We start from the raw sequence: 23189 nt of genomic DNA on the forward strand, positions 1-23189 counted from the left end.
CGGCCCAGGGGCAGGGCCGTGCCCTGGGCCCCCCGAGGGTCCCCCGGGTGGTCCCGGACCGGGGGTCGCCCCCCGGCCTCTGCCCCCCTTTTGCGACAGCCCCGCGCTGCTCTACGGCAGTGTGGCACCCCCTCCTGCCTGGCGCTTTGCGGCAGGGCCGGCCCGCCTCGCTTTACGGCAGTGTGGCAGCTCCTCCCCGCCCACCCCCGGCTGCTCTCGCTGCTTTACGGCAGTGTCGCGCGCCCCTGGGGCTCGGCGGCAGGTTGGGGGTGCGGGCCCGGCGGGAGCGATGGATGTGGGGGAGCTGCTCAGCTACCAGGTGAGAGCGGGGGCGAGGACCGGCCCGGCCGGGGGAGGTCGCCGTGCCCAGCACAGAGGTGCCCTCGCTGCGGCGGCGGCCCCCGGCCCGGTACCGCTCCAGCCCCGCCGCCGTGCGGGGCCTGCTCGGCCGCGCTCGGTGCGCTCGCACGGGGTCCCGTTACGGTGTCGCCAAGTCTCTGGGGGGCTCTCCCCGCCCTTCGGACCCGGTTACCGGGGGCTCCCCGGGGCCGCGGCTCTGCCGGTGCCGCTTCTGACACGGACGGGCTGGAGGGTTCCCGCCGGTCGCCGGAGTGAAGCCTGAGCTCGTTCCACGTCTTTTTCTCCCCGTTTCACGACAAACCTCACTTAATTTCATTTTTACCGAAACCTTTTTTGAAAAGTTTTCCTTATAAAAGTTCCCCTTTACTCGGAGCGTTTTCCTTCTCTTGCTGCGTGGCCTTTGGTTGTTCTTTGTGTGCAGGTTGGTTCGCATCAGGTGCGGTGATTTATTGCCCCGGGGGAACGTCTGGGGGGTTCCCCGTGGATCAGTAAGGAGGGCGAGGGTTGCAATGCCGTTTTGGTGGTTTTGCTGTGATAGCGTTGGTTGTGCTTGAGTTCTCAGCCCAACTGCAGCCGTGGGGTTTGCTGGGTGAGGGAAAACACCCCTGGATCTGCTTCCTGAGTATGGGAGTTCCGTGGGCAGCTCTACCTCTGAGCTGGGAGCACGGGATTCCTTTATGGAGTTCCTTGCTCCCAGCCATCCTGGTGTGCCTGCGGGACACAGGGGTGAAAGGAGCAGTCCCTGTTTTGAGGATGTGATGTTTTGAGATGCTCAAGGGAAAGAGGAAAAGTTGCAGTTGAGTTTGAGAAGTTCCTCATCCTTTTTCCCAGTGGTCTCAAAGTGCTCTGGAGCTCCTCTAGATTCCTCCTTGATAATCTCCAGGACATGTCTGTGGGTTGCTCTGTCTGGAGCATCCTTCCCCTGCTGGTCTGAGATCTGCTCCACTTCTGTATCTCTCTTATCTTTTTTTTTAATGTGATTTCTCGATATCTAATTAGAATTATCATCCCTCACATTCCCTTAATTCTTTGGCCTTCTCCGAAGGGTAGCAATGTCTGGGATGCAGGTTAAGGCACAGGGAGGTAAACCTGAAGTCTGAAATTCTTTTAACCAGGTTCTGGTTTGGGGTTTTACATGTTTGGTTTTTCTCTCGCTCTGAGAAGGTGAAAGTCTGCAAATGTGTGAGTGCACATGCAAATCAGACACCTCTATTTTTTAAAGGCTTCTCTGAGTTATTTTTCAATTTATGTATGATGGGTTATTTTTTATATATGTGAGAGAATCTGACATAAATGTAGGAAATCGTACTACCGGAGAAAATACTTGATGAAATCGTTGTTGTTACAAGAAGATACCATAGAACACGTGGTTTAGCTAAGCAAATGTGCACTTTTAATGTAGGTGGTCTTCATCTGGAAAATAAATGATAATATAATATATGACTCCCACTCTGGAGGGGAGTGTCCCTCCACTTTACTTTGCTCACTTGGATGTTGCACAGCTTCCCCTTGGATGAGCCTTCAATATGGCAAGGGGGTGATTGTGAGAGCAGGGGCTGTGTTCTGTGGAGGTAAAGAAATGCTGCTTGGCTGCCGCGTGTCTAAGTTTTAATTTCATTCCTTGCTGCTGAAATCATTCTTAGCCATGGAGAAAAATATTCCACAGCTTTCAAGCAGCTGCTGAAAGGGTTCCTGAAGGGTTTGCCCTGGCTCTGGGCTCTTCTGGGCTCTCACCTGGAGGCGGGTGGTTCTTGTGTCAGCAGGTGAGACGGTGCTTCAGAGCGAGTGTTTGATTTGGGTGTCGCTGAATTCAGACCTCCAGGACTGGGTAAAATGGTGAGCACAGGTGAAAGGAGTGGGGGAGCAGGAGGCAGGTAAATTAGCTCTGGTTCTGAGAAAATGAGGTCCCCTCCTGTGAGGACATTTCTGGCTGAGAGATAGAGAAAAAATAGTTGGAAACGGCAGATATTGCTGCGTCCCATCCTGGGGGTCGGATGTCTGCCTTTGGGGACGGTGGCATGAGGAAGATGGCCAGGGGATGGTGGCCAGAGGAGGGTGGCTTGGCAGCTCTTCCAGCAGCTTCTGGCCCACTCCAGCCCTGGATCTGGGAGCTTCCCTGCTCTGGGCTGAGGTGTGGGCTGCTCAAGGTCTCCTTGTTTGTCCTCACTGCAGGGGTAGCACCGGCTGTTCGGGGGGGCGGTGTGGGCTCCTCAGCTCTCTTGATTTTAATCTCTTGCTGCAAATGAATTGGGCTTCTCAGCCTCCCTCAGCACAACCCAAAATAATTGCTTTTCTCTTACGCTGTTTTGAATTTTCTCCTCTAAATGTGTAATCTGTGCCCTTGCTTCAGCAAGAAGATGTTCTCCCTCGGTGCCAAACTTGGCGTGGAAGACTGCAGGCACTGTGCCACCAATTCAGCACCAAGTGCCTGCCAGAATGGGAAAAGGAACCTCTTGCAACAAAAAATACAATTAAACAGCACCTGGCAGTTTATACAAAGCTCAGGAGCGCATAAACTTTACGTGTTGCAGCAAAACAGTTGCAGATGGTCTAAAGTGATGATTAAATATTGCTGCTGTTTTCCCAGATCCTCGGTGTTAGGTCTCCGATTCTGAAGGGTAATTAAGGGGACAAAGCCAACTCTGGGGCTATTCAGAGTCCTCTTTTGGTTGTCTTGGGAGGGGATAAGGGAGATTATTTGAGTTTTCATTAAAGGCAGATTTCATCACTGTGAGCGATCATTACAAATTGCTAATTTTTTTTAAATGGAATATTAGTCAAATCAAATAGCAGGAGAAGCAGTAACTAATGGGGTGAGGTCTGACTTTGCCAGGCTGGGTCATCTCCCTGCTGTCTGAGTGGGTTGAGTGCAGTGTGTGGATCTCTGTGTATCCATGGAGGCACATCGTCATTTCTGCTGCTGGTACAGATAATTTACTGTCAGTTTGCAGAGTAATGGATGCATTTGATGGCAGGAGCAGCTCAGCTGAGCAGGTCGCTGACTACTTACAGCGTTATGACCCCAATGACTCCTCTCCTGCTGGCAGGTTAAAACAAGGAGCTGACACCAGCTCAGCTCTGCTCCTGGGAGTACAGCCCCACGCTGCCAGACTTGTCTTGGTGCTCTCACGGGGTTACAAGTGAATCTTCAGTTTACTTCCTGATGTGTTGTCTTTGGCCACTGAACTGGAGTGTCAGGGAAGACCCCTGTCCTGTGCCTTCCTGATGGGCTCCTCGGGTGGTTTGGAGCCTCATGAGTGAGGCTGGAGGACACAGGGGTTCTCTGAAATTAATAGCCTATATCCATGTGGGTACAGCGTGCACCTGTCATTGCATTTGCCTCTGTTTGTGTGATTTTGGAGCTCTCGGGTCTCCCTGAGATTTCTGGATTTTCCTGGTACCAGTTCTTCCAGTTTTTAGCACTCAGATCCTGCACCACTGAGAACTGTTGTGCTTTAGGAAGGGAAAACAAGGGAAATTGAGATTGATGGTAGCCCGGTTTATCACAAACATTGGAAACAAAATTAGGAAGTTATTGAAGATGCCTCTGGAGATTTGGGGTTGTTTTTAGGATTCCAGACTGACAGCTGGTGCGTCACTTTCGGAGCGGGCTGGGACGTGGGCACAGAAGAAGCTGCATCATTTATGAAGATTTATTTCAGATTTCATTAACAAATAATTTCTGAGCTTCACAGTAACGAGGTTACTTACAAAACAGATACTCAGAAGTTTCATATTACTCAGGAGATACCTTAGTAATATGAAACTACCGAGACTTCTCTAAACCATTCCTGATGTTTGGCGGAGGCTGAAGCAATCAGGGGCCTGAACAACGTGTGTTCAGGTTCTGTGGGGTACTTAACCTGATATTAATGTGCAGTCACTGCTTGGAGGGAGCCCAGGGGCCCTGGCAGATCGTTGTGCTTTGATTTAGGACGTTGTTTTCCTGTCCCTCGAGGCTCTGCCTTACCTGGCCGTGCACAGACCAGGACCCGTGTCAGGTGTGTTTCTGGAGAAAGTCTGTGCCCAAAGGCTCGGCCCCAGGCAGTGACAGCTCAGGGTATGTCGAGTAACAGACAGAGCCACTACAGTGGGGGCTAGAAGAGAAGGGGAAAGATAATTCTCCCTTTCCTGATCACCAGCTTTTGTTTACTTTATCATATTTTATAAACGGCAGCTTTTTTTTAAACCCTTTTGTATTCATTGGTTTTTGTGTGGTGATATCAGTGTTAGATTTAAATGAAAATGGCTTCTGAATAAATCACTGTGAATGCCCTGCATTCAACAGGAACAGAATTAAGCTTAGCTAACAAAACAATTTAAAAATGCTTTTCTTGTGCATTTTTTAATGAATTCCATCTTCTTGCCAGGTTCACCTTAGCACAACTGAGTACAAACCCCCACATTTTCTTTATCAAATGATTAACTTTCTCTTTTCTACCAGAAAGGCAAAAAAACTTGTGTAGATATGTGTGAAGCTGTGGAATTGGTTAAACAAATGTGTTTGGACACAAATATATGTGTTTGCTGAGCGAAATGCACCAGGCTCGGTGCAGCAACGCAGGGGCTTAATTCTTGCTGGCTGGAAAACACAAATGCAAACCCGAGATGACAATCGATGAACAGGAACTAATGCCTGCCTTAAATCAGTTGTTCATGGCTGTGCATCTCTGGTGGAATGAGCAGGACCCAGGTGTTCCGCTCGGGCCTCGGGTTTCGCGGCTTTAATGGCGCTGGTTGGGAAGGGGAATATTCTTAGTGAGGTTTTGCATAACATCAATAAGGAGAGGCAAAGCCTTAATGCTGCTTAATAGCGTTTGCCCGGAATTCAATTACTGCCTATTGCCAGGCTGCTGGCAGCGCTAATGATCGCACACGGTGATTGATCATAATGACTCTGTTGTGCTTGGAGACGCCTCCCCCAGCAATGCATAAATACAGAAAAAGGGGTGCAATAATTGAGGTGGAAGCAGGGTGTAAATTCTGATACTGAGGGTTACCTACTCGGAGGAAATGGGGGTGGGTTTCGTCATGGAATTTTAATTGGGGTTTTGTCCCTTCCCGTGGCAGGACTTTGTGTCTCACAGACCCCCAGCTCCCTCGGCCTCTCCTGACACCTCAGGCTCACCCGGGCTTTGGTCCTTTTTGATGTTTAGAAATCAGAGTGAGGAATGAGATTCCGACTCCCCAGATTGGGAACATCCAAGGCAAATCGTGTTGGGATTTTGCTGTAAATTTCAGGACTTAATGTCACTAATTGCTGAATCTGTGTTTGTGACATTGATCTGTCGAAGGTGGTTTACGATGAGTTGGGCGTTATTGAGGAGTGAGTGGAAGGACATAAGGACAGGGATCAGTGGGCCACCAAGGGCACCGAGGAAGGAATATGGATTTCTGAAGTTTGTTCCTTTGATTATATCGTTTAGAAGAGCACCTTTTTCGTGGTTCTTTTCTTTATTGGGTTGCTGGTTGCTCAGACGCGTTTGAATTATTGGTTGTTGTCAATGGCACATTTGTTTCCAAATGGATCCACGTGAAATTATATTTTAATGTACCTAGAAGATAAGTAATAGGACTATGCTTTAAAAAAAAAAACCCCAATCCACAAAACCCTCCAAGCAAATAAATTTTTCATTTCAAAGAATCTCCGGGTATGCTTTCACATCATGGCTATTGAATTATGAGCTGAGTAACTGCTTTAAAAGTGCATGGAGGCACTTAAGAAGAGTTTTAAGCCAGGAATGTACCATCTGTAATGGAAATGGCAGAGAAGATATAGGGAGAAAGGAGACAGATAACAGGGCTTTAACAGGTCTGCCTGGGAGCAAGCAGCTACAGCTTTGATTTGTGCTAATCTGTTGTCTGGGAAACTTGATTCTGCATCTTCCTTAAGGTGATGACAACGTGGTAACCCTGAAAACAAGGTGATCTTGGCTGGGCTGCTGTCCATTTGCTTCTTAATTATAATTAACTCCTCAAGGGTTTTAGGGGGTATTTGTATTTTTTTTTTTTTAACATCTGAAGGAGTGTTTTCTTGGGAGCAGAGCTTTCTTTGCCAGCTTGTCCTTTGTATTGCAGTAAATCCCTGGATGAATGCTCCCTGGGCTGTGCTGCTGGAACCGCAGCAGGATTCCCTTAGGAACCTGGAAGGTTTGTTGCCCTCAGCAGCCCAAAAGTTCCCAACCTGCCAAGGCACTGGAAATTCCCATCTTGATGGAAATTTCCACACTTGTGCTGGACCTGGCAGGACAACGGCACTGTCACCTATTCCCTGTGCATCTTTCCTTGGATCAAACCCGAGTAGGATCCCAGTTAAAAGCAGGACCTGTGTTGGTGGAAGCCTGGTGTGACTTTTGCCATTTTAGACAAAGGGTCCCACAAAGCAGAAGAGCAGGGGCTGCCTGACAGGTGGTGGTTTATGAATTAGGCTGGACACATGTTAGACCTGATGGAATTGCAAAATCATCTACCAGGGAACTTGAGCAGTGATGGGAAGTAAAAATATTTTTCTTACTGTTTTCATTGTTCTTAATACACATCCTCCTTTTAAATAGTCAAGAATTAAGCTTTGTTTTGCTGTAGTCATAGAGCATGGAATACCCCTGTTCCAGCTTGGATGTCCTTCAAAAAAAAAAAAGGGAGACCAAACTTAATGTACTTGTAGTTTTTGAAGGGAGAGTTTTACCTTCTACTGCAAATGCTTTCATTCCTTTCTGCCTGAATTAGAACATGGGATTAGAGTTAATGGACTTTTTCTTGTCCCTGGCAAATTACCTTTAATTTTGTCAATCACATAAAAATAGTGGAATAAAATAATAGGTTGTTCCAAGCAAACCAAGGCAGTTTGGGCACTGTTTAATCCGGTGCCAAGCCCCTGCAGAACTGCAGCCAGCAGCAATGCTCCTGTCCTGCCTACGCTGAGTTGGGCTGATTCTGCTTTCACTGGCAGCAAACTTCAGGCAGAAGGATGGGGGTGAAATGGGATGCACACAGGAATTAACCTCATATACGTCACGGGTGAAAAATTATCTTCCCCTGCTGTCCGCTGAGCACGTTGGTCTGCTGGCTGTGAAATGTGGGGTTGTGTCAGCTGAGTCAGCAGATTTGGGGATCTTGATGACCCCACTGAGCGGGGCCGTTCGGCCACTCCTTGTCTGTGCGCTCCTTGTCTGTGCACTCCTTGTCCTTGCTGCCTATGAAGATGTTTTCCCGTGAATCATGTTCATAGATCAAACAAGGTAGGATGTTGACACAGCCCTTGGCAGAGACATTCATCTACTCGTGTGATGTTCCACTTCACTAAATTAATCTCCTTTCCAGTTTTCAAAGTTGTTAAGCGTCGTGTAAGCAAATGTTTTAAACAACTTGTAAGGATTTCCTCAGTATGGCTTGTGATATTGGTATTCTGGTTTGCAAGGGGTCACAAAAGACTCGTGTTCATCCATTTCTCTGACTTCAGCCCAACAGAGGGACCAAAAGACCCCGCGATGAAGAGGAAGAGGAAATCAAAGCACGTCGGAAACAAGCCAGTGCTCGAGAGCACAGTCGTCACAGGGAAGAGGAGTCTGCTGCACTGGAAGAAACTGATGACGAGAAGAAGAAACTCCTTCAGATAATTGAAAGGGATGGAGAAGAGGAAGACGAGGAGGTAAGTCCTGTGGGAAAGGAGAGGCAGTGAGAATAACCAAACTCTAAACCATGAGAGAAAAACTAAACACTAAACCACTTCTCTGTGATTTCCATTGCTTACCATGTAGATTATGAGACTAATTTGATTTTCCTGTGCCTCACACAGCTTAAGGTAGTGGTTTTGCTTTCCTGCCCTGCAGTGTATTAATTAATTTCAAATTTCTCAAATATATCAGCTGAAGGTTTAAAATGGGGGCAAAAGGGAGGGGGCTTTCAAGCCTGATCCCTGTTTTAGTCTGGGAATACCCAAATCACCTTTAAAATATATTTTTAGGAAATAGTTTCTGTGTTCTAACCAGTTTCCTGACTATTGTTCTCATCAGTATCCCCAACCATGCAGCTTCTCCCCCTCTTTGTAGCTGTGCAACAGCAGCAAATAAACAAACATTCTTCTGTACAAGGAAGGTCTTGGGTCAGAGGAGGGGGGTAGCAGCTGTCAAGGGTAAATGATTTCAAGCCTCAGAGACAGAAATCCAATGCTGCATTGGCCTTTCTGCCAAGGGCCAAGGAAAAGATCACTTTATAAATGTGACACATGGATTGGTATAAATCTAGGAGATATTTGCTTCCTGCTGCCCGTGTCCTGTTTGATAAAAAAACAAGTGATATTCACCACTGCAGAATCATGTAGCTTTGTAAAATATCATTGTCCTCTGTATGCAGCATTGCCAGCATCCATCTCTGAGAATCCCCCTCGTTTTTTTGATGTTGAGCTATTGCCACGACAGTTGTTGCTGATAGCAGGGAAAGGTAATGCAGCATTTCTGTAGTGTTTGAGCTCCAGGGAGGATGGATGGACAGAACCAAGAGTCCTCCTGACTGGCTGGAGTCTTGTGGATTCCTGCAGCGTGCCAGTCCCTTGTCTTTGTCAAGTGGAGTCCTTCCAGCCAGACATGTTAAAGACTGGAAGTCCAAGGTTTCTTTAGAGCTCAAATCTTTCGTTTATTACCTTGGACTGCAGTTAATATAAGTGCCATTAAAATGTGCTTTGTCCCAGTAAATTTGATGGGAAGAAGCTAATCTGTAGGACACTGCAAGACTGAATGCAAATGAAATACAAGATACAAAGCTGATCCTGATGGAGATATTGTAGTGATACATGTTAGAGGAAGCAAAAAATCAAAGAGAATAGAGGGAAGCAGTGTCAGCATGTGTGGGTTGAAATCCCATTGCAGGAAGAATGTGCTTTGGGCACTGTAGTATTGATTACCTGAAGGAGGTGGTGACATGAGTGGGATGGCAATGAGACAGGTTGGGCAAAGGAATGAAGGAAATCCAATAATAGCAGAAGGCTTGGACTGGAGTTGTTATTGTAATGGGGTTTGGGGAAGAAATGGAGGTTTTCTCTCTCATAGCAGGTTGCTGCTTAGAGTCGCTGGCTAAAGAATCTTCAAAGCCAGGAGCAATTCTTGATTTAATCCTGAGCAGGAGGTGGACACTAAACCTGGCTTAAGGTGTGAGGGGGTCTGATTTGGCTTTTCTTTTAAGAACTTCTCTTAAATAGTGGTTGTAACACAGTCAAACAGAAGAGAGGGAAGAGGTTACACAAGAAAATCTATATCATCAATTTTTTAATAAAAGAAGTGCATTAAAATCATAAAACAAGGAAAATAGAGGAATGATGTTTTTAGATGTCAGGGAGGCAGCTGAGATTACATTACTGCTGTACAGTAAATATCCAGTGGCAACTGAGAAACACCTTAGGAACATTTACAAGATAAAGAGAAAGTACTAGAGTAAAATATTGATTGATTTCTTTTTTTCTTTAGAAAAAGGCTTTAAAATAGCAGTGAAAGCTTATCCAAGTGAGGAAAATGTGAAAGAACATAAACTCAGGGCAGTTAAATGTAGACTTAGAAAAAGCAATAGCACAAGGGACTCCTGCAGAGAAACTCTGTGGGTACAGGCTGCGACCTCAAGTTTGTTCTGTTTTTTGTTCAGAAACAAAAAACCTCAATGTGTTCTGGTGGTGCCAGGTAATAACAGGTGTAAAAGAGCAGCTCGAGGTCAGAGCTGGAGTAAGTCAGTGGGTAGTGATGGTGTTTGACATGTTTGGCAGCTCCCTGCAATGAGACTCCCAGGGGTGGCCGCTTGTTCCGAGGGCTCTGGGCCCGGCTGCAATCCCACCACGTCCCTGTAAATTGCTCCAGCCATCCAAAGTTCACTTTTCTGCTTTTTCTCATTTGGTCAGGAGGAACCTTTGGATGAAAGTTCAGTGAAGAAGATGATTCTCACCTTTGAGAAGAGATCTTACAAAAACCAGGAGCTGCGGATCAAGTTTCCTGACAATCCAGAGAAGTAAGATTATGCTCAGCTTTTTTCCTTTGACTCTAGGTTTCAGCCCTACCTCCATTTCTGGAATATACAGACATTTGCAGTTACATAAGGCTTATGTAACAGCAGGTATTGTCATGTAGTTCTCCTAAATTGACTTTGTTAATTAAAAATGGCATTATCGAGACTCTAGTGTGTGTATATGGCCACCAGCACGAAGAGGATGACTGGCAATAATTAAAGGTTTCATCCCATCGTTTGGTGTGAAGGTGTTGTGCTTGCATATGAGCCAGAGGTCTATGTGGGGAGGAAATCATTTCATTTTACACAGAGTGCTGTGAGGAACAGAATGGTCGGATGGGCATGGAGAGCCAGATGTGTGTGTGTCCTAGCGAGCCTCTTCCTCCCTTCAGGGTGTTCTGTTACTCAGGTTAGAGGGCTTTCTTCCTACACTTGAGTGCCATTTTATTTTGTCCAGTTCGCTGTTCTTTCCCCTTACCCAAATTATTTTTATGGACTTCAGACTCATCCAACCCACATACTAATGGGTGGTAGCTAGGGAAGGTGCAGTGCTCTGCAGAATTTATTTTATATGCAAGGTTTTTCCATGTGTAGCTCCAGCATCTCGATTTTAATTTTTTATTAAAATTCTACAACTGATTTACAGAATTGGAACAAATCTGCTTATTTACTCTATGTAAATGATGTAGTAGAAAGGCTTATCCTGCTGTGGGATTAAACTTCAGGGGGCTGGTGTAGGACAGGGAGGATCAGATATGCCAGAGCCATGTGCACCTGGGGTGGCAAGTCCTACCTGGTGTCTCCTGGAGGGTAGTGGTCTCTTCTCACCTTTTTGCTGACCATTTTTATCTTGCCTCAGGTTCATGGAGTCGGAACTGGATTTAAATGACATCATTCAGGAAATGCACGTGATCGCGACGATGCCCGGCCTGTATCACCTGCTGGTGGAGCTGAACGCTGTGCAGTCTCTGCTCGGGCTGCTGGGACACGACAACACAGATATCCTTCAGCTCTTAAGGCAGCTCTCGTGGGAGAGGCTTTCCACAGACTTTTCTGTAATCTCTCATATCCACTTTCCCAGGCTCCTGTAGGGGTTTTTTTTTTCTTCCCACCACACTGAATTTAGGTGTTTGGGTTTTTTTTTTCCTAGTGAAAGTCTTCTTTGTTCAAGTAATATTGATTTGGAATTTTTTCAGTGTTGTTATTCTCCTTTCTTGTTTTATGACCCTTTCATCTAGTTTTGAGTGGCTGTGTGAGAGTGTGAACAGATGAGCAGCAGAGGAGAAGTGAAGGCCTGGGCTTAGCAGTGATAACCTCAGACTGTGCAAACCTTGTCTGGAATAGCCCCAGTGAAAATGAAACCCATTTAGCCCTTTCTGATGAGAGCAGAGCTGTCAGGCTGGCAACTGTTTGTCATGGACTAGCTCAACACATGCTGCACCTCAGTTTGTAAATGTAATAGACTCTTCACAGGCCCATACCTTTAGTTTGTTGTGCACAGAGCTCGAGGCTGCAGGTGGCCCCTCTGGTTAAGTACATGTCCAGAGACATTTCCATGATCAGTGAGTTCTGGTGTCACTGAACCTGATCCCTATGTGCACCTGGTTCTTGTACCTCTGAAGATCTGAGGACACCTCAGAGACAGTTTCCTGTCTGTACTGTTGAAGATATTGGTAGTTTTAATCAAAAACAATGTCATTTTTTGAGTATCCTGGTGCCTTGATCCTTAACTGTCAGCTGATAACTAGAACTATGCCTGGCTCACCACTGTGCAGTCTGTAAAAGCAGAGCTCAGCCCGCGTTGCTGGTAAAATATTCTACAGCAGATTAAGGTGAAAAATTGTAGCATGACTTGGGAGATCACGTGTCTATGTCCTGACAAACATTAGTGACTGGAGGGAGCAGTGAAGGCCCGTGGAAAGGGCATTGGATGTTGACTTGGGTCTCCGTCGGGCTTTTCTTTTTCCCTTTTTATTGATCCATGGCCTTAGGAAAGTAATTTATTCTTTACTTCTTTATGTGTAAAGCAGAAGATAACACCAGCTTTCCTGAGGTGTTTTGGAATATACTATGTGAAAAGGCCTGTTAGTGCTGAATGTTGTGGTCTGATGCACAGATCTTGTTTTTCTTTTTTAGCATTTTTCCTTACAACACTATCTGTTGAGAATTCATAATTCACTCTTTCTAAGTGGGTGCAGTGATCAGAAGCTAAAACCAAAACATAAATATTTTATCGCTTGCCAGTTTATATTAGAGAGCACTGCTTATGTGTTTGGATGTTTTGACGTGCATTTGTTGGAACCTTGATGTGGTGAGTGTTGGTCCCTGTAAAGCAGCAAACCCCACAGCTTCCCTTATCCAGGATCTGCAAGGAAATGGCTCTCCAGTAATTGTTAACAATTGATGTTTTACTGGGGGAAGCTCCTCCCATGCAAAACCAGTTTCATGACTACTGTAGTTTCATTACTTGTTTTTTACCAGACACCACAGACTTATTGTGTGCTATGCACTACTATACTGAAATACTGAATTTCTCAGTCACGTGGAGAAAATGAACTGTGGGAATATTGACTGGGATAGCAGAGCTCTTTTCCTGCTGAAGTGCACAGCAGTACAGCTTGCTTTGTCCTGTCAGCCATGAAAAGCTGTGTCCTGGGGTCACTGCTGCTGTCAAAGACTTGTCAGGGTTTCCACTGTGAACTTGTTTTTATTTGGTTTGCAACTTTCCTGTCAGTGAGCTTACGGGTAGGAATTTGGCCCGAGAATTGCAATTTTGGGAAAAGTGTATTTCTTGTTATAAAATTGCTGAAGTGTTTGGAGATCCATTGGAAGCAGGTCAGAGGCTGTAATTGTGCTTCTGCTGCTTATGTACAGAGTAGAAGCACTATTAAAGTGAAGCATCTAGATATAAAACTGAATGGATACAGCTCAAGTTTTCTAATGATGTTTTGTTAAAACAAGTGGGAAAATATTTTTGAAAGGAGTTCTTCAAGGAGAGAGCTAAACAAATGGCCCTTCAGATGCCATTTAAATGTGGTGTCTTGAGGGACTAATGCAAGGAGACAAAAGCAATGTCCAGGGGGAGCAAATAATCTGGTGAATGATTCATGCAGTTTTGCACAAAACATGTGAATGAAAGATGATCACCAACAAGATTTTATTAATGGAAGACGGGAAAGCTTCAAGTGAGGCTTTGCTTTTCTGTCTCCTAAATTTTATAGGGCAGCTGATACTCTCCCTGCAAGCCTCAACAGAAGCTCCCCAGACAGGAATGCCCTGCAAGATAAACCCTGCTGCTGAAATTCTTTGCTGTGCATTGGCAGAAGAACCTGGTACTGCTGTCTTTGTAGCCCCCAGGAGGCAGCAGAAATCTTCAGCTGCTTCTTCCCTGAGCCTTCTCTTCCATGAGTCGATCAAACCCTGGTCCCTCAATCTGTCCTCATCCATTGTGTACTGGGCCCCTCTGACCACCTTGGCGGTCCTCCTCTCTCCCGAGTCCAGTGTATCAAGGTCTCTCTTTTATTGGGAAAGCCCAAAACTGAACAAAATATTCTGCAAGTTGCCCCTTGAGTGCCAAGGAGCTGGCAAGAATTCCTTCTGTTGACCTGCTGGTTTGGCTCTTGCTGCTGCAGTGCAGTCTGTGATTAGCCTTCGTCACTGCAGTGTCACATGGCTGAGGTGATGCTGCTGGGGTGACACAGTGGTGACTCGCCTGCAGCTTGTCCAGCAGAAGGTCCAGGCTCTCTCCTGCAGAGTTCACCTCTCCACCAGCCCCACTGAACCTCACTGAGAAGAGACAGATGAAAATACTTTTCCTGTTGCTGCTTGTGTGTCTGAGCAAATGCACAAATAGGAGACTTGGGAGCTGGCTTGTCAGCCTGGGCACTTGAGAGAGATCCATCACAGAGTGGTTATTTAGGACATGCAGAAAACCACATCTCCTGTTCTGCCCCTGGGACGTGGGCAGGATTGATCAGCACGTCTGAGAGAATAAGGAAGTGGGTCTAATGAGCTGGAATACGTCTGGTCGTACACGGGAGCTGTGTGCAGGCAGGGGGGCTGTGTGTTGTGCAGCCTGGAGTTAATGAGTGAAAATTGGGCTGGCAGAAGCTCTGCTGTTCCTGCGAGGGCTGCGGTTCGAGGAGCGCGCTGCCCTAATTGGGCCGGGCAGAGGGGGGTGATGGCTCCTGCTGCCGGCGGTGCCCTCGTTAGGTGTGTGTGTGTATCAGGTTAGCAGGGCTATCACTGAGAGCAGAATACCCAAATCACATTATTATAACTCATTTCTCTTTGCTTGTGTTCAATCTTGACAATGCAAGATGGTGCCTCGTTATACCAACTCCAGCATGTTTGATTTGAGAGAGGAAAAAAATAACTACCACGAAGAAACAGTGAAATTGCCTGATACAGTAAGCACAGAATCACATTTGTTTTCATAATTCCTAATTGTTAGGATTCCGTAATTTTGGTGCTTATGGGGAGGGTCTGCTGCAGTAGTCTCTGTGCTTTTGTGTCTGATACCCTGTGCCCTACTGCTGTAGGATTGTAATGCATTGTATTGCCTCACTACTAATGTTTTGCCAGTTGTTTTGGGTCTTGTCATGAACACACGCCTAAGAGCCATCTGCTTTTGATATTAAATGTGTCTGCCTCCCTGTTGGTTGTCCTTAACACCCAGCACATGTTTCCATAGCTGTGGTGGACTTGCTGCAAGAGCTGACTGATATAGATACTCTCCATGAGAGTGAAGAAGGAGCTGAAGTCCTCATAGATGCTCTCGTAAGTAGGAAACTTCAGATTATTTCAGTGCCTCAAAGTCTGCCTCTCACAGCCCAGCAGTGAGCACTGACCCACCCTGCATTCTGCATCTGTGGGTGTCCATGCTACCAACATCACGATGGAGGTACCCAGGATAATATTTGTGATAATATTTGTGACTTGGGCAGTGTCCTGTTGAAAATAGGAGCTTTGTTTGCATTTTCCTTCCCTCTTGCGGAAAAGGGTGACCTGTGTTCACCCATGGAAAACTGAAGTTTGTGGCAGGGACTGTTACCTGAAGGACAGTGATGCCACTGTGATCTTTCAGTCTAACCTCTTGCACAGGAGACTGGTTTTTTTCTACCCAGTAACTCTTGATTCAAACCCAAAACTCTGTGCTTGAAGTGGAACATCTGTTGTTACAGCGCGGATGGGATTTTTCTGAACAAGAAGTAAAAGCTTAAAACTTTTCATGTAGCAGAGCTAATGTACTTCAAGGGTGCAGGAGGTTTTAGACAGAAGCATACTTTTTGGTGTGGAAGTTGAACCACCCTGGAAAATTACCCATGTGCAGTAGGAGATGCGTTGGTTGATACTGAGTCCTCCCTGCACTGTTAACTTACCGAGTGCCTCTTGGCCTCTACAGGGGTGGATTTCTCCTCTTTCTGGTGTTTGTGCTGGATGTCTCCTGCTCCCCAGCTGTGGGAGGTGGACTCAGAACCAGGCAGAAGCCCTCCAGACAAGTGATGCCCAGCCAAACCTGAGATTTACAGTTCTGTCTTACCTTGGGGCAGCTTCTGCTGATGAATCGCTGTGTTTGTGGGTCACTGTGGCTGTGTCTGGTTCTGTAACTATTGTGTTGAAATTGGAAGACAGGGAATTACAGGTTTTGTTTGCTTTGTTTGGCTACTCTGTTTTCTCCTACAATCCTTCTTGTCCAGTCACTATAATGTTACCTTCCAAGGTTAATGACAGTGCCCGGAGCCTGGTTCCTCCAGCTGGCCTCTGGGCTGTTGTTAATTACTCTGCCTTGGTGGGGAGATTGCTGGGTGAATGAAATGGGAGAGAGGAGCTGCTAGAGAAGACATTTTCAATAAAATGTGCAGAGAGGTAGTAAATCAAGTGAAGTTCTTTCTGTGTTTTCCTTGTCACCAGCCCACCGATAATAGCCAAGTTTTAGACTTTTCATTGTCCTCTTTGAAAGAAACAGGTCAGGACTATCTTGGGAGAAGTGTTTAGATATCTGCTTTTTAGATTAATTTTTTTTTTTTCAAAGCAAGTGGGTGTAAGGTTGTAGGGTATCAGTGAAGATTGTTGCACTGTATTCCACAGCAGCCCATACTTGTTTTTTGCCTCATGTTCACAGGGCCCAAAGCTGGTTAACAATGTTTGAATTGGAAATGTTATTCTGTTTTGACTTCCAAGCCCATATCCACAACAGAAAGTTCATGATTCAAGCTGGACTCTGTCCAATTGAAGCTTTAAAGGTGTATTTGTGGCTCTGTGATCTGGGGACTCCCCGTTGCCCTGGGGGCTGTCTGGCTTTCCTTAGCTTGCTGAAGTCCACTTGGTGCATTCATCTCGAGGGGATTTAAATGCAGGACTTCAGCTGGTGATTATTCAGCTTTTGGTTTGGATCTGAGGGTGTGAGCATTGTTCTGTCAGCTTTTTGTACCTGTTAGGGTGGAAGGTACAAGAGCAATGTAGGCAGACAGCAGTGACCAGCTGAGAGTGGAGCTGCTCACAGAGCTGACAGTTCTCCCGTCAGCGGTGGTTTGTGCACCTCGTGCTTGAGAATTCTGAGGGATTATAAATCAATCGGGCTGGTTCAGGAGATAAGACTGTGACAAGGTGTTTTTCTGTTAAATCTGAAACACAGAAGGTGTTTAATTAATTAGGACAAACGTAGTGACAGATTTACTTGATGATTCCCTTGCTTCCTCTGAGATTTTCCAGCAGGGTTGTTCACGTCTTCTGATCATGTCTGGCAGGGTGTTTCAGTAGGGCTTTCTGATTTTTATTATTTATTAACCCTTCCCACTGTTCTGACTCCTTCATCTTCCTTTTTTCATCCTCGTTTCTTTTTGTGTTTCCTGTGACCCTGGGGATTTAGGTGGAGGGCCAGGTCGTGGCCTTGTTGGTCCAGAATTTAGAGCGCCTGGATGAAAGTGTGAAAGAGGAAGCTGATGGTGTCCACAACACCCTGGGTAAGTGGCTGCTGCACAGCCCCTCACTTCTTTCTGTGGTTTGTAATAAAAGGGGTAGGTTATCCCTCCTGTTTCTTTCTCCCCTCCTCCTTTCCCCTTGGACTGCCAGTGTTGCAGTACAGGACCTGGTGCAGCTTTTGTTCAAGGCCGGCTTGGACTCACTGGTCCCTGGAGCCAGAGTTTGTCCCTTGGCTGCATGAAAGGTGCCTCTTCCCAATCCAGTTTTGTTGGGAAGTGCAGATACACAGATGAAACAGCACTGCACCAGGAATCACAGAACTGTTTAGGTTGGAAAAGCCCTCTAGGATCACAGAGCTCAGCTGTTACCCCAGCACTGCCAAGGCCACCACTAAGCCACGTCCCCAAGTGCCACATCACACAGCTTTTAAATCCCTCCAGGAAGGCGTTCTGCTGCCCCTGTGTTTACTGTGTACATATCTGTGAGCTATACTTTGTTTCTGTCTTAGCAATATATTTAACTTTCAGGTAGTAAAACATTTGCATTTCATGGAAGGACATCATTGCCTCCCTGCTCCCTGATCTTTGCACAGCACAGAACCTTTGTTTGCAGGGTGTTGTTGGCAGTCAGACCATCATCCACTCCTTGCACTCATTCAGGATTCTAATCTCCCCAGACTGGAAGAATGAGAGGGACTAGAAACATGAGGTTTGGAATTTTTGGTGGGGAAAAATGTCTTTTTTCTGTGTTATTCTTCTCAGGAATTGTGGAGAACATGGCAGAGTTCCGGCCGGAGATGTGCACGGAGGCTGCACAGCAGGGCCTCATGCAGTGGCTGCTCAAGAGGCTGAAGGTGAGCTGGTTTCCCACCTTCCTTCTGCAGACCAGTTAGCACAAACTGAAATCATCACTTAAAATAAACCAGTTTTGCTTGCATATGTGTTGTAAAAAACAACTTAAGGACAAAAAGTTATATTTCAGGGTTTGTGTCCTCAGCAGTTTTAGTTTAAACAGACACACTTCTGTCTTGTCTTTTTAAACATCTTGCAGTGGAAGTTGTTTCTTTTCTGTTTTCATATGATTCCTGTATGGTGGATTTCCAGTCCATGGCTGAGACCTGTAGGAAATATAAAAGCTGACCAGTGAGCAGGGACACTAATATTAACCATTTAATGGCCTTTGCTTCCCATGTTTCTCACCCTTATCTGAGTTTTAAGTGCTGCTGTGTTTAACTGCTGCTGGGGGCAGCTTCTGCTTTGAACTCGTCTAATTGCCTTTTGAATTAAAACCTACTTTTCATACTCTGCATCCTGTAGCAATGAGTTACACAATTTAACTCTGTCCTGTGTGAAAAGATGCCTAAACACTCCCTGGGAAATGCTGTAGGAAAGGAATAGATAGTTTGGCTCTCTCACAGAGCTAGTGAGGGAAATTTAACAAACAGATTGTGGCTGTTCCCTAACTCTGTCAGTAAGGCATTAGCACTTCCATGCTTAAATGTCTGCATGACTAGAAAGCCTCTGAATCCCAGAAATGCTCCATCAGCTGTGTAAGTGCAGGTACCCTTCTGTGCACCTCACATCCTTGTTAGCAGAAGTAACCTGTAATTTTGCACTACAGGTAGCAATGTAATTATGTTCTTTTCCTTTTAAAAAAAAAAAAATTGTAGTTAATTTTAGTCCAGGCAGATAGGTACTGCTGCCTGCCTTGGAATTACTCTGACAGCTGAAAGACTGAGAAACTTGGGCAAGCAAAATAATCCCAACTAGGATTCCCCGGCTTGGTGCCACAGAACATGAACGCTCAAGAGCATTCCAAGCTTGTGCAGGGTGTGTCTGTCCTTTGCCCTGGCTGTGTTATCCCTGGGTTTGGGATGTGGGATCAGGCAGGGCTTTCTCTTGCCTGCATGCTGTTGTGGGGAGCTAATGAACCCCTCTCCAGGCACTTTGCTCTTGGCAGTGCTTGGTCTCGGATCTCTTGCCCTGACAGATGTGATTGGGATTAACCCAGGATCTTGGCAGCTGGGCAGAGCATTGTGGAATGTCTGTGGGATGATTTTTAAGATCGGGGTTCTGTCTGGATGGCAGTGAGGACATCTGGCACACAGCACAGAGCATGAATTGCTGTTTTCTGACAACATTTCAGGTCACATAATTGTATTGTGACAGTCAGAGGTGCCTCGGAAAGCTCAGGTGGAGAGCTCATAGCTCGCTTCTCCAAACACAAGTGGGATTTGGTGATGTTGGATGCAGACTTGGGAGATCAGAATGTTGTTTCCCAGCACTTGTAGGGCAGCAGTTGGTCACTCCATGACAGAAACTGGCAGAGCTGTACAGCACTGAGCACCTTCCCCTCTCCTCCACGGGCTGCTTGGAGGTGCCACCTGGTTGCTGTAAATACTGTCCTCTGCAGAGCAGTTTGGAGTAATTTAGAATGAAAAGCTTTATTAAAAGTCAGTACTTTGTGGCATTTGGAGTCTTCCTGCTTTCCATGTTTCTGTGTCTTGTGCACTGTGCCCTGTTCTGTGGCAGCAGGGTGGGATGATTGTCCCTGCAGTCCTGCACAGGCAGGACTGTCCATCGTGCTGCAGGGAGTTGTGTGTTTGGGGAAAAAAATGGGTGACAAATTAAATGTTTTAAGCCTAGTGTTTCTGCTTTTCCCCCTCCTGAACAGTGGAATAGAAATAGCTGTTAACTGATGATTTTTTAACTCGTTTTATTTTATGAATCCCCTCAGTAAACAAGTTTGGGTTATTATCCCATCGGTTAATGTTCAGTCTGTTTCTGTAGATGAAACAGCTTTGGCAGCATGCAAAAACATGGGATCCAGTTCAGAACCCACTTCAGGGATTTTTTTTCTTTTTTGTTCAAATTCAGCATTTTGATTTCATTATGATTTTTTTTTTTAGCATATTTGAGTATGGAGGGAATGTCTGAAAGGGAAGTTATGTGACTGTGCAGGCGAAACCCATCTCATGTTCTGACTGCGACACTGATCCTCGAACGAAACCCTGGCAGTTTCTGTTTAGTGTTACTGTGATGTATGTTCTGAAATTCCGGTTTTGCTGACAGGTGCAGACTTTCAGAACGGGGATGAGCCTCATGCACCCATGTAACATTGTGGAAAATATATCATGTGTTACAAACAACTGCAGACTGTTCTCAGTGGTTTTGAGCCAAGTTGGCCAAACCTACTGCTGTAGGGAAGCAGGAAGGGTCACAGTGGAGTTTCTACACGTGTACACGAGCTCACACCTGCCCCCCATCACCCTTGAATCAGAGAGAATTATTACTCTTTTGTCACTGAGGCAAAATGCAGAGTTACTGCTGTTGTGTTTTGCTTTAAGTGTTGCTCATATGTTCGGTGATTTGATTAATGTGTTCTTCAAATCAGTGAGACAAGGAGAGCTCTGCCCTGATGGGTCTCTTGTTCCTTCCTCCACAGGCTAAGATGCCTTTTGACGCCAACAAGCTGTACTGCAGTGAGGTGCTGGCAATTCTGCTCCAGAATAATGATGGTGAGCCATGCCTGCGGTTTTGCTGTCTGTGAGGGCAGGATCCAGGCTTCTCCCAGATCACAGCAGCCCTTTTCTGCCTCCAGCTCTCCTCTTCTGGCTCTTTCTCCCCTATGTGCTCCCTCGCCTCCACCCTCTCTTTTTCTGCAGCTTTTGTGCTCTGTCAAGCCGTATTGATTTTGTTTGCTGATGTATCAGTGTTAGATGGCTGTAAAATCTGACAGTTAGCTTCATTTTTCTCTCTCTTTTCCCCCTTCCCCCCACCTTCGTCTAGACAACAGAGAATTGCTTGGGGAGCTTGATGGGATCGATGTGCTGCTTCAGCAGTTATCTGTGAGTAATTCCCACACACCCTCTCTGCCACAGGGAGACTGGTGGGCTGGGTGGGAAGGATGGAAGGGATCCAGGGTGCAGTGCTGTCCTGGCATATGTAGTGTGGCACAGTCCCTGAACACCTTCCACGCAGTGTATCATCCACGGTCAGTGCAGTTAATCCCTGTTTGAAAGATGTTAACATTGAGGTACACAGAAGTTAAATTTTTGTGTTATGGTTTCATGGCAAGTTGGAGATAGGCAGAGTTGGAATTTGGCCATCTCCAGCATTCCTCACTCCAAGCATGGGGTTGCCCTGTGCCCCTGTTTGAGCGAGCTGAAGATACGTGTCCATAGCTCACCTGTATTTCTTCAGGCAGTGCTGCCTGCAGCACCCTCAGGTGTGAGTTGTGCCCAGGAGTTCTCTGGTAATGAACTTATCCACATACTTGCGTGTGAATTTGCTCTTCCCCTTGGAGGCCCCGTGTAGAGTCCTTTAAATCCTCCACCAGGCTACTGCAGGTTTGTGGGTGCACAGTCAGGGCAGCAAAAGGCAGCAGAGTTACAGAGGGGATGCAGCCACGACCTGTGTGATTGCTGGCTGACACCTGCCAGGCTTGTAGTGCAAACATTGTGTGTTCTGCAACAGCGCAGCCCAACATTTGGGGGTAACTTTGCTTTCTTTGTCATGCAGGTGTTCAAACGACACAACCCAAGTACAGCAGAGGAACAGGAAATGATGGAGAACCTGTTTGACTCCCTGTGCTCCTGCCTAATGCTCAGCTCCAACCGTGATCGCTTCCTGAAGGGTGAAGGTCTGCAGCTGATGAACCTGATGCTCAGGTACCCTAATAATGTTGTGATTTTCTTCCTGCTTTTGATGTACCAACACACGTTCTGGTTAGATATTTGTGGTTTTCTGTTTGTAAAATTTCTGTGTTAGAATATTTGTCTATCTTCTCTTTTCCCCCCCCCCCCCCAGCAAGTAAACTAGACCTTCTCAGACATGGAATCTCCACTTTTTGTCTTTAGCTTTGTTTCCTAAGAACTGGGGGTGCCACAGTGGCTGCTGGAAAGTAGCAGTGCACACCTTTCATCTGGATGTCTACCACAGAGAATGCTGTAGGTCAGGCCACTAATCCTCTAAGGATTTAAAAGACCCCTAAGAGGGCAGGAGAGAACCTTTGGATGTCTCTAGGGAAAACATTTTTCCTTTTGTTCCCCAGTTCAGGCTCCACTGTGTTGTATAGGCTCTGAGCTGCTGGATTTTTGCGGATGCTGATACAGGAATTGCTATAGTGAGTGGGGAATAAGTTTGCATTTCTTGTGCCATGGTTTGTCACACCCCGAATCTCTGGGGCTTCTCTACTCCCTCTTCAATTTTACTTGCTAGCCTGGCACCAAGTTGTGTCTGCTGGGCTGTCTGGCTCCCCAGACCTGCAGGAGGGCACAGTGGGCTCTGTCTGGCTGTGCCTGGAGTGCCAGGCTGCGTGCTGGCGGGTTGGCAAACACCAGCCAGGAATGCTGAGTTCCCGCAGCGCAGGGCTGGGGAATATGCGGCAGCAGGGAACTGAATAAATAACCCAACATGGATTATTCAAATAGGAACACTGGGTTTTCTTGAGGCTAATTAAGGAAAAGCTCCAAAACTAAGAATGGGAGGGAGGCCTTCCTCTGCCTGGAGTCCTAAGCTGCTAAGCCAGCCTTGCAGAACTAATTACTTGGAGTTCTTATGCCATGTGGGTGGGACTGAGTGTTTGGATTTTTAACAGCTTTTTCCCCATTTTTGGACTCTAGTGTTTACCACTCTCTGTACTGAGATCCCAGCTGGGAAATTATGACAACAGGAAAATTTCTCCCTGGCTGCATTTTGCCCCCTGCAGTAGTTGCAAATGGCTTGAGAGGGGCAGAGCGTGACTGATTTGCAGCAGCAGCTCTGTCTGATGGACAGAGTTTCCAGGACCTCAAGCTGTGCATGCTTAGGACCCAAACCCACCCTACAATTTGCATCGGGTTGGTAAAGTGACAGTGGGGAAAAAAATAACATTTCATAGAACGTGTTCTAGAAGCTTCTGTCATTAGTGTCTACAGGCAT

At 46.3% G+C, this 23189-nt stretch overlaps 1 protein-coding gene across 2 annotated transcripts in view; it reads left to right on the plus strand.

The window, feature by feature from the left end:
- Positions 1 to 211: 211 nt before the first annotated feature.
- CTNNBL1 (catenin beta like 1) overlaps positions 212 to 23189 on the plus strand; it is a 48334-nt gene continuing 25356 nt past the window's right edge. Inside the window, exons 1-10 of one of the 2 annotated variants that reach the window (XM_017822764.1) lie at positions 212 to 319; positions 7820 to 8008; positions 10241 to 10347; positions 11204 to 11343; positions 15026 to 15123; positions 17216 to 17309; positions 18030 to 18121; positions 20713 to 20785; positions 21057 to 21115; positions 21789 to 21937. In XM_017822764.1, coding sequence (XP_017678253.1) covers positions 290 to 319; positions 7820 to 8008; positions 10241 to 10347; positions 11204 to 11343; positions 15026 to 15123; positions 17216 to 17309; positions 18030 to 18121; positions 20713 to 20785; positions 21057 to 21115; positions 21789 to 21937 — 1031 coding nt within the window. In that variant the 5' untranslated portion in view covers positions 212 to 289. The remainder of the gene's footprint in view (positions 320 to 7819; positions 8009 to 10240; positions 10348 to 11203; positions 11344 to 15025; positions 15124 to 17215; positions 17310 to 18029; positions 18122 to 20712; positions 20786 to 21056; positions 21116 to 21788; positions 21938 to 23189) is intronic. The other variant, XM_017822765.1, reaches the window with a different exon arrangement.

The sequence above is a fragment of the Lepidothrix coronata genome, unplaced genomic scaffold (genome assembly GCF_001604755.1).
Source record: "Lepidothrix coronata isolate B3197 unplaced genomic scaffold, Lepidothrix_coronata-1.0 Scaffold99, whole genome shotgun sequence".
NCBI classification, from domain to species: domain Eukaryota; kingdom Metazoa; phylum Chordata; class Aves; order Passeriformes; family Pipridae; genus Lepidothrix; species Lepidothrix coronata.